Consider the following 11,781-nt stretch of genomic DNA (forward strand, 5'->3'; position numbering starts at 1 on the left):
CTTTTCTTTCTTTCTTTCTTTCTTTCTTTCTTTCTTTCTTTCTTTCTTTCTTTCTTTTACTTTAGTAAGATTTATGTTTATGTTTAGTTTAGTTTAGTTTTTAGTTTAGGTTTAGGTTCATGTTTAGTTTAGTTTACTTTAATTTAGTTTAGTTTTGGTTTAGTTTGGTTTCAGTTTTTTGAGATAAGGTCTCCCTATTTAGCTCTGGCTGGCCTGGAGCTGTCTATGTAGACCAGGCTGGGCTCAGACTCACAGAGACCCTCTTGCTTCTGCCTCCTGAGTACTGGGATAAAAGGCTTGTGCAGCCACACACACAAAAATTTCCTCGTTTTATCCAGGCAACTTATGTCCATGGTATGAGTCCAGTACACACACAGGTAATGTTGAAACTAAGGAGATGAGAAATGAATTACAGATCAGCTTCACAAAGTTGAGCTTTGCTGTTAGAATGAGGAAAGCTGTAGTTTCCATCTACAACCCCAGAATTAAACATTTGCTTGTAAAGGAATTTATTTTTTAAATATTCTATTTATTCATTATTATTTATTTTTATTTTATGTGTATTGGTGTATTGTCCTCATATAAGCACACCTGTGTTGTGCAATACCTGTGGAGATCAGAAGATGGTGTCAGATCCCCTGGAGCTGTTAGCCTCCATGTATGTGCTGAGAACTGAACTTCGGTCTTCTTCAAGAGAAGCTATTGTAGTCTCTTAGCTGCTGAGCCCTCTTTCTAGTCCAAGAGCTGATTTTTTAATGACATTTAATGTTATTGAATTTAGTCATTAACAGGCACATGTGTCTAGTTGCCACTATTTGTTATACAGGGTACATGGAGACTAGAGAAAAAAGAGAAGGGTGAATAAGCTGACAGGCACTAAGAAGCAGGGTGGGGTTGGTGCATTTTAGCCAATGAAAGAGATGAGTTCCCACGTCTGGAACAGCACTGAGGTGCAAGTGCTAGCCTTCCACTCATGCACTGGGATTTGGATGTAGGGAAAATATTTATGTATATTTCTATATTAAAGTTCTTCTGCCATCTGGGTGTGAACTACCATTGCTTCAAACAGTGTGGGAGCAGAGGTGCCCTCCAGTTCACATAGTATAGTAATTAAGAATTGTGAAGCCTGAATTTTATCATCTAAGTCCAAAATTATGTCATGATCTATATTAGCAGATTTATTTTGGTGAAGATTTTCAATTTCTCTATGCTTTTGTTCTTCAACTACTAACCCTGAGCTAATAGTAGGGTTATTTTAAATTTTAAATCGTGTTGAACACTTTTTAAAAGCCTTGAACTTAGTGAAAAGTTTTCAGAAGTTACTGTCATTTACCATAAAATTGGGAAAGTATTTTTATTTGATATTATGTTGCAAACCTAATTTAGAAAACAGCAATATAGACTGACTTTCCTACAAGATTCCCACTGTTCTTACTTACATTCTGCTGCTTCAGAAGCAGTGTGCATACGACATGGCCGTTATTATTTCTGATCATAGAGAAAATCTTACCGCAAGAGTATTTTTACCATTGCTCCTGTTCTTATATGATAGAACTAGCATCTAAACTAATTCTCTTCTGCTTAGCAGCTCAGATGTTTTGTTTCTTTTTCAGCCTTTTAATGTCAGTTTTTACATATGTGTATGCATGAATACATGCGTGTACCTGTACACCATGGCACGTGAGTGCAGGTTGGAGGACAGCTTGCTGGAGTCATTTCTCTCCTTCTACTTTGTGGACCTGAGGATTAAATTCAGGTGGTCAGGCTTGGCAGCAAATGCCTTATGGGATGAGATATGTCTCCATCCTCAAAGTTTTCTTTCTTTAAATATCTTTATGCTTAATCATTCCAAATATTTTTCACGTCAGTTCACTTTTCCAATTTCTTGGGCTTCATATTGGATGTTAATCAGTGACTATGTGGTCTTAACCTTGGTCCAAACAACTCCATTGTATTGTCTTTGATTCCTTTTACTTTTCAAAAGTCAAGAAAGCCCTATCGTTAATGCTTTATTTCTCTACATTTAAAATATTAAAAACCTACTAATTAGATATTTACTTAAAATGCAATCCTACATTTCCTGGAAACCATAGGAATCCAGAAATACAAAGAAGGTGATCTTCTCTTTGTTGTTTATTTTATTAGTTATTCCGGAATTTGTGACACAAGTGAACGTGGCCTTGGAGGCCTTAGGCAAGAACTCACTGAATGTGTTTGATGATAATCAATTTGTGGACATCGCCAAGAAGATCTACGATACAATTCATGATATCAGATGTTCAGTCATGATGATCCGGGTAAGCTTGCTCTACCTTCCCTTGAGTTATTTCAGTGTCTGCCTGGGAACAGTGCAAAAAACATCAGTTTCTGTACTGTAACTTCAGTGCTGAAATCCACCAGAGCTTCAGAAATTCCTACATTTCCTAAAAGCCAAGTCTATTGTCACAGAATGAAGGTTTACTCACGTCTTTGGTTATAATGCATGCAAATGAGAACATGAACCATAGCGTGTGCAGAAGTGGTAAGCCTCACTGTGTGCAGACAGCACATAGCATGATCAAAGAAAATTCCAGAAAGTAATTTGCCTTCTTTTCTTTAACAAGCAGCAGGGATAGTTCTCACTGTACTGCATTTAAAAAAAACAATGCTAAAACAAGGAAGTTCCATGGTCAAACTCCCTCATTCTAGACCGTGGAATCGCATACTTTTCTGAAATATATTTTACTTAGGGCTGCTAGGTACAACAAACCCTCTAAACTTCCCGATCTTGGAGTCCTCTATTTAAGCAAAGATATCACTTTCCCAGGGGTGTGACTTCCCCATTAGTTGTGGTTATACTACATAAACAGAGACCAAATTCATTTGTTTTAACTCAAATGTAAAAGTATGTTTTTAAAACGTTGCTAAAGAAACAAAGTAAGTTCTTCATAAAATGCATATATAAAGAAAAGGAAACAAACCTTATCTTAGGACAGTTCGACTAGAGACAGACTGAGGTATACATTTCTGTTTCCAGTAGTGTGGGAACAAGCTAGACTAAGAAAGTGAGGTCTCAGTGAGAGGGAAACAGTGTAATGTTATTATGAAGCACTGTGGACTTTTATTCTACTGGTGAGCTCTTGAATTATCTCACCCAGGGTGAATAAAATATGAAAATTTAGCTGCCTATTCATCCTTGGTTAAATGCTACCGTGCACACTGTTATGCCCAGGTCTTGTGCTCAGAGCCATCAAGCTCTTGTGGTCAAGGAAACAAACCCTTAGACAAGATGGCAGATGACTGCAGTAAGGATTCAAAAAACAGGTGAGGTTTGTAGATATGAATAGAGTTCTCTTTGAAAGCCTTAGGATTTAGCAGCTATCCAGGTCAGAAGATAACAGTAGAAAAGAATATATAAGTAATATACCATGATTCCTAGACATCACACTGTGTGGTCTACAATATGAGGCCATCTATCAGCATCACAAAGAACCATCAGACGTTTTGGACCCTATCAGAAATGTCTGAACCATTATGGGTTAAAGACTAAAAGTGTCAACACAGAGCATGTGGGTGTTGAGAAAACCTGAAAATAAACCCAATTACAAATATCAGATAGAAACCCAGGATGGAGATACACATATAGTTTTCTGCTAACAATGGCTAGATTTATGATATTTTTTTCTTTGCTTTTGCAATGAAATACATTCAGGAAGAAATCTCTTGTAATTTTGACCATTTCCTGAGCTAGTGACATGCAATATGACATTCTCTTAGAATACTGGGCAGCCAACACTCCAGTTAATCACTCAACCCTGAGGGTAAGAAGCTGTTCTCTAAGGTACACTGTGTAGCTGATCCCTGAGGTACGAGAGATCACTGTATTAAATGCGGCTTTTAGTTCTATGACATTTTCTGCTTAATGATGGCTCTTTGGGGAGCCAGAATGAGGGCCTCCTGTACTGATCAGCAGCCTACAAGTACTTGTTTGTATGATTGGAAGTGAATTGCTCTAGCATCACTTTGTCCAAACCAATCAATCCAAATATTTCTTTGTTCTTCAAGAAGAACTTATCCCCTACTTGTCTGTAATAACAAAAAGCAGGGAGGCTAGATGGGTCCAGGACTGAAATGCTGAAAATGTGACAACCTACAAACTTTACCACAGTGAAACATGACCCTTAACCACCTCTATATGAATGTTTGGGAAGACAAGCATATGAATAACATAGACACGACAGTAGAGGACACACATTTTTTGTGGTAAATCTTCCCAGTGATTAAAATAATGAATAAACGTTATAACCTCTTGTAGTAGATGTTCCAGTATTTAAGTTTTTCTTTATTATCAAGATCATTTTCATATAGAAAATCAAATTATCTTGCTGTTATTTCTATATATTCTTCCCATCCAGTGGTCCTCTGTGGGGGAAGGAGAACATTTTTTTTTGTAAATATGATAGCCTTAGAGGGCAGAAATGATTCTCTATAGTTATTTCTTTTTCAAGGTTAGTAATTTCGTCTCATGTTAGTTTTTCTCCTGAGTATTCAAGTATTTTGTGTTCTTCTCTGCTGCTTTTTTAATATCAACACACTTTGCAATGAGATTATCAGAAATATATTCCAATTAGAATCTGTCCAGTGTCAAATGAAGTAGAGTTGTTCATAGTCATTATTCCAACCGCTCCTTAATTTCTGCTGGCTTATGTTTCCAAGATGGAGTATGTTTAAGAATCAGGGGGAGGCTTGGAGAGATGGCTCAGCAGTTAAGAACACTGGTTGTTCTTGCAGAAGACCCGGGTTCAAATCGTAGTACCCACATGGCAACTAACAACTGTCCGTAACTCCAGTCCCAGGGATTACAGGATTAAAAACAACTTACTCTTATTTTTATCGTTTTATCCTGATGTTGTCTATGTATTTACTTTCCACTTAAAAAATGATAATTCCTTGGGAGGCAGAGACAGGCGGATCTCTGTGAGTTCAAGGCCAGCCTGGTCTACATAGTGAGTTCCAGGACAGCTGGAGCTACAGCGAGACCCTGTCTCAGAAAGACAAAAAAAAATAGATAATTACACTTGTCCTAATTTCTAATTCTATTAAACTTCTTTCTGTTTCTAAATGGCTATTCATTTCATTTCTCTGCTTTACAGTTTAGTTATTTACTATACCAACTTCCGTCATGTAGATTATTAGTAAAAATATCAGAATGTTGATCTGCTTCTCTTAAGACTCCAACCCACCATTATCAGCTTCCTTGTACACATCCAACTGTATAAAATATTTCAATATTAAAATTGTCATTTCTCCCAAGTTCTTTGAGCTCTAGACCCTCCTGAAGAAGTTCTGGTGTCCCTTGCCATTCCTTCTCGCTAGGCTTTCTGACTCCTCTCCCTCTGCACCCTTCCTACCCTGAGGACTTTCATTCCCTTGGTCTCTAATGTTTATACTCTTTCTTTAGCCAATGAAACATTTTTTTTGTTTCTATACTTCCAAATTTTATATTCTTATCCCAGTGCTTTGACAATATAATTCCTATCTCCTAAGTCCTACCCTATTCCAAAGTCTGTAAGGATTTTTTTTTATACAGTCCTTCAGTATTTGGATCATTTGATCAATTGGTAAAATTAAGTTTAGCCTAGTCTTTAATTATCATGTATTTTGTAACTCAGTTTCTGGGATTTAACAGATGTTGGAATCCATCAGCTTTATTATTTTGTCTTCAGCTTATATTATGTAGTCATATTTCAAAGAGTATCGAGATTGCAAACGAGTTTTCATAAGATGTTTAAAGTATGTCCCATGAATCAGGAAGAATACACACTCACACCAATGGGGTGATCTTGAATTACATTAGCCCTTTTCCTTTTAGACATGTCCAGTTAGTACTGTCATATTTCATGCACACCGTTGTTTCTGGGCCTGCAGGTACTTCTTGAGTGTGACTTAAATCACCGCTCCTCACTGTGTTCCTTTCCACAGTGCTGGCACTACCAACGTCAGTTCCCTGTCAAGTCAGGTTTCCCAAACCCAGGGAAAGCGTTTTCTCTGTAGGCATAAGTCCTTCTAACACGAGCTTTCTCTGGTTTCTCAAATCCTTTGTTGACTGTGGAGAATCCATTCAAGCAGCATGTCAAATTTATTAAGCATACAGAGACTTAAGGCCTTTTTATTTCTCACTGTGAAGCAGACTTCCTGAAGCCATGCTAGTCACCTGCTCTCCCTTCTCAGGGGAGTCTGGCTAGGGAATCCCAGTAAAAACACTGCCCTTTGCCCAGGTGTCATGACTCTTTCACAATGGCAGGACCAGTTTATAGAGAAACCAGCTAGCAGGGGACCTCCTAAGGAAGCTTAATAAAAGACGTGTAAAAAAGTAATTTTAGCTTTATATGTAAATTTGAGTCAGGACTTAGAGGGAAGAGTTCTGTAGTGGGACTCTTGCTGTTACTGCTAAAAACAGTATAAAATAAAAATACACAGAAGCCCCTGCTGGCACTGCTCACCAAGAACTGAGGTCTCATGCTCCAAGCACACTTAATTGACCTCCTTGTGTGTACTTCCTTTGAAGTGACTTCTGACGATCGAAAACAGTGATGGTAGAGCAAGAAATAATTTTCACTGGGAAACACATTCGTTAGGTTTGTGCAGTGCTGGTTAGTGATTATAGCTGCTCATACTGGGAGAAAAAAGTTCACCTGAAGTCTTTCTGGGAATTGGTCTCACTCCAGTGTGTCAAAGCCGCTGAACTAGTAGGGGAGTCTGTGGTCAGAAGGACTTTGATGTTGATGAGTCCTGAACTCATAGTTCTATACAAGCACAATTCAGAAACTGGACTCTACATTGTTGAATCTAAGAAACACAGTGTGTTCAAGGTAAATGGCTATGTGAACAGAAGATGCTTAATGATTGACTCTTCATGGATTGTGTGTGTATGTGTGTATGTGTGTATGTGTATGTATGTGTGTATGTATTTGTGTGTATGTGTGTCTATGTGTGTATGTGTATGTGTGTGTATGTGTACATGTGTGTATGTGTGTATGTGTGTCTATATGTGTATGTGTGTGTATGTGTGTGTATGTGTAGGTATGTGTGTGTATGTGTGTGTATGTGTAGGTATGTGTGTGTATGTGTGTGTATGTGTAGGTATGTGTGTGTATGTGTGTGTATGTGTAGGTATGTGTGTGTATGTGTGTGTATGTGTAGGTATGTGTGTGTATGTGTGTGTATGTGTAGGTATGTGTGTGTATGTGTGTGTATGTGTAGGTATGTGTGTGTATGTGTGTGTATGTGTAGGTATGTGTGTGTATGTGTGTGTATGTGTAGGTATGTGTGTGTATGTGTGTGTATGTGTAGGTATGTGTGTGTATGTGTGTGTATGTGTAGGTATGTGTGTGTATGTGTGTGTATGTGTAGGTATGTGTGTGTATGTGTGTGTATGTGTAGGTATGTGTGTGTATGTGTGTGTATGTGTAGGTATGTGTGTGTATGTGTGTGTATGTGTAGGTATGTGTGTGTATGTGTGTGTATGTGTAGGTATGTGTGTGTATGTGTGTGTATGTGTGTATGTGTGTATGTGTGTGTGTGTGTATGTATGTGTATGTGTGTGTATGTTTGTGTATGTGTGTATGTGTGTATGTGTGTGTATATGTAGGTATGTGTGTGTATGTGTGTGTATGTGTGTGTATGTGTGTGTATGTGTGTATGTGTGTCTATGTGTGTCTATGTGTGTATGGTGTATGTAGGTATGTGTGTGTTTATGTGTGTATGTGTGTATGTGTATGTGTGTGTGTAGCCCAGTGCCCAACTTCAGCTATTTTCTTCTATTATTCCCCATCTAATATTTTTAGACAGGGTCTCTCACTCAACATGGAACTTGCTGTTTCAATTGGGCTGATAGCCAACCAGCACCCAAGATCTTCTGTTCTCTACTCCTCAACATCATTGCTAGAGTTACAATTGTTTTTGGGTCAATCCTGGGATTTTATGTCGGTGCTGGGGATCCAAACTCAGATCCTCATGCTTAAAAGCAAGTAGATTTCCACTGAACCATCTCTCCAGCCTCTACAGAAAAAAATTGGGGGGGGGTTGGTGTTAATTATGAAATGAACTATCACAAACAAACTTGCATTTGTAATATGTCAAACTTCTTTAAATCTAGTGACTTTTTAGGATTTGAGGAAACAATCTTAGTTTGGGTTCTAAAAACTCTTTAAAAGTGCTCATCTGTTATTTCAAATATGTTTAAATGACTAATTTATTTCATTTTATTTATGTATGTATTTTGATATTCTAAGTCAGGATCTCTCTGCAACCTCAGCTGGTCCAGAACTTGCTATGTATTTAGCAGAGATCTGCCTGCCTCTGTCTCCTGGGTGCAGGGTGCTGGGATTAAAGGCGTGCACAACCACACCCAGCACATGACATTTTAAAGGCAACTTCTGTAGACATGAATAAGTCTTATAGTGAAAATACTCTGGAAAAGCAATTTATAAATGGATACCCTTTAGGAAATAGATTATGGAGTGACTAAATGGTGGGAAGGAGATTGCAATTTGTATATGTTTATTACTTGTAAAGCAAGTGCTAGATTCCAAATAAAGAAAGTTCTGGAAGATACAAGCTTAAGGCCTCTGAAGAGTTGAGGTGCTTGGGGTCATACACTGGTGAAGACTAGAGATTTGGGGTCTTTAGGCACTGGCTTCAGAACATTTTCTTTTACCACAGGAGAAGGAAGCAACTCTTATTTTCACACCACAGGAGTCCTTGGGCAGCACTGACTTCCCTTTATTCATGGGCCAGATATAAACACAGAAACCCCAAGAAGTAATTGCTTGTACAATCGGTTGAAGAACACTTGTCTTACCTGTTGCCTGCTCACTCAGTGGCAGACACATTGGTTTGCTGTCCATTCCCTCAATTTGCCAGACCCCAGGTTCCTGGCATCTTGTATTTCTGTTTATTGTTCTGTCCAGGCTTGGCTCAGCACAGGGGACTCTTCATATCTTTATTATCATAACTTTACCTGACATCCTACAGAGATCTCATATAAAAGTAGCTGCCTCTTGAGTCCTTCTTTTTATTTAAGTTTATGCTTATATAATATTTGTCACAACAATGGATTCACCTATATGTGTTTCTTCACACACACATACACACAGACACACACACACACACTCACACAGAAATAATGAATTTTTACATTTAAAAAAATCAGATAAGCTGGGCATGGAGGCACATGTTTAAAGTCCTAGCACTTGGGGGACAGAGGTAGGCAGATCTCTGTGAGTTCAAGGCCAGCCTGGTTTACGCCGTGAGTTCCAGGCCAGCTGGTGCCACAGGGAGACCCTGTTTCAAAAAAGGCGAAAAAAAAAATCAGATATTCTCTCTACCCCCTGCTCTGTTAGGATTTGTAAGCCTTAAATGTGGGCGTTCCAGTGTAGATGTATCACATAGGGCTGGGAAACGTTCATTCTCTGTGTGTGACCAATTGTGGAGCTCTGTAATAACCTCCATCTGTCACAAAAAGAAGATTCTTTGATAAGAGGTATATGGTATACTTGTCTGTAAATATAATGATCTGTATGTAGCATACAGTAAGAAATTTCATTTTTCTAGAGGTATGACAGAGTTAGGGTTTTCTCTAGGATCTAAGACCTCTCCAGTCATGTGTATTTGACTGTATTTGATCTCCATGAGTTCCCTTCCATTCAGAGGACTTTAAGTCCCATTAGATAGCTGTTGATTACCCCCTAGAAAAAAGTGCTGCTACTGCACCAATAGAGAGAGTTTTCTGTGCTTGCCAGTCATTGTGGTTGTTCGGCTTTACAACAGGTTTGAACTATTGACCTATTTTCTCCTTTAGCAGCTTGCAAAATATCCCCTAGAACTGTGAGGTAGCCTTCAAGGTCTACAGTGGAACAACCATGCATAAACTCATGGACTATAACTGAAAAGAGGGTAGAGAGAATAGTAATCCATCCCTCAACTCTCACCAGCAAAGCTTCCTCACACAACAGAGTGGGATGCACACAGAAAGCCACAACTGGCCAAGTTTTAGAGAAGAAGGGACTGTAGAGAGTGTGTCCCTGGATAAGACTGCTCTAGTAAACCTCACCCGCACATGACTCAGGACCACTGTGGAAGAGGGTGTGGAAAGACTGTAAGAGTCAGGGGTAGCACATGATCATAAGGAAACAGAGGCTTTCAGGACACTGAAAACTTGCTCATATGGACTTCCAGCGTTGGTGACAGAATGCACAAGACCCATGACTGACTCAATCACATAAAAGTCCAGAATAAAACAGGGGAAATAGGCAGCAGGCACCAACCCTAGCCAAGAAACTGTTGACAACAGATTATTGTCTGGTGAAGGAAAGTAAATCTTCTTTAAGGGAGTGAATCCAAATAGGCTGACCAGACTCCAGTGGATGAACTTGCACCTAGGGACATCTGGGTTCAATTGATTGACTGAATAGGCTATAACATATGACAGAATGCCTGAAACCCAGTGGGGGGGCTTATGAGGGGCATGGATGGGGAGGCAGGTCTAAATTTGATTAGGATGTATATGAAATGCACAAAAACTCAATAAATATATACATTAGAAAATAAAAAGTCAAATATAAGGAATTAAATGGTGAAATTAATCTTTAAATTTGATATTTATTCAATGGATTAAATTTGTTCCCCAGGGAGTTTGGGGCAATCATATAATGATGACACCTTGGTACACCTTACAAAGATGATGAACATTAAAAAACTAATTCTCTAGGTGCTTCACAAAGAATTGGAGTGTGCTAGCTCTTTGAGGTAGGATAGTTTTAAGAGTATTAAGGAAAATTAATTTTCCTTCTTATATTTTATATTTATTTGTATTGTATTTTGATGTCTTTAACCTGAACATCTGTGTGGAGTGTATCTGTACTGATGTTCTTTGCTTAGGTTGGAATATCTTTAAAGTTGAAAACACGCAGGTTTTATTTTTAAATACAGTATTTTCCATGCTTGCTACATTGCATTTCATCATATATACTCCCGTTGTTCCCCTTGATTCCTCCCATATTCACATCCCAGATCCCCACGCCCTCCCATTTTCTTGTTCTCTTTTTTGTTGTAATTATTTACTGAGTCCAGTTTATATTGCTCATGGGTATGAGGCCATCCACTGAAGTGTCATCCTTAAAATAACTGACTCTCCCTACCCACAGAAGTCATCATTTGTCAATAGCACAGACTCTCCAATCTCATTAGAAGCTTTCCTTTGTTCTGTGCTTGGTAGTTAACACAGACACATCTGTTCAAATTGCAAAGAGTTAAGTCACAAATGGAGCATCTCTACCACCTCCATTGCAGAAGACCAGGAAGGAAGATGGAAGGACAGAGGTGAGGAAGGACCAGAACAAACCAGTATCATCTCGATATGACAGGACCGCTGCACTCATGAAATCACAGCAACCATGGTTGCCTACACAAGACCTGCACAAGAAGGAGACAGCAAACATGTCAGCATGAAAGAGGGGGTGGTTTTGCAGTTACTTAAGTCTTTCATTTGGGGGTTGGAGAGTGGATAATAATCTGAAGGACGTGAGTTGGTTCTTAGCATCTGTGTCTGATGATTTATAACCAAGTGAAACTCCAGATTCAGGGGATCTCATGCCCTCTTCTGACCTCTGTGTACCCACACATGTGGTGTACAATACACACATACATACCCATAAATAAAATATTTTAAAATTTATATTTTATCATATGTAGGTGGATGCTGGTGACAAGGATTTCTTTAAGGGTTGCAATTGTAGGCAA

At 38.7% G+C, this 11,781-nt stretch overlaps 1 protein-coding gene across 1 annotated transcript in view; it reads left to right on the forward strand.

Annotated features, from left to right (window-relative positions):
* Positions 1-11,781, forward strand: part of Ctnna3 (catenin alpha 3) — a 1,668,564-nt gene that overhangs the window by 1,355,356 nt on the left and 301,427 nt on the right. The window contains exon 13 of the mRNA XM_008835377.2: positions 2,146-2,297. Coding sequence (XP_008833599.1) covers positions 2,146-2,297 — 152 coding nt within the window. The remainder of the gene's footprint in view (positions 1-2,145; positions 2,298-11,781) is intronic.

Source organism: Nannospalax galili, unplaced genomic scaffold (assembly GCF_000622305.1).
Source record: "Nannospalax galili isolate Female #2095 unplaced genomic scaffold, S.galili_v1.0 scaffold116, whole genome shotgun sequence".
In the NCBI taxonomy this organism is placed as follows: Eukaryota; Metazoa; Chordata; class Mammalia; order Rodentia; family Spalacidae; genus Nannospalax; species Nannospalax galili.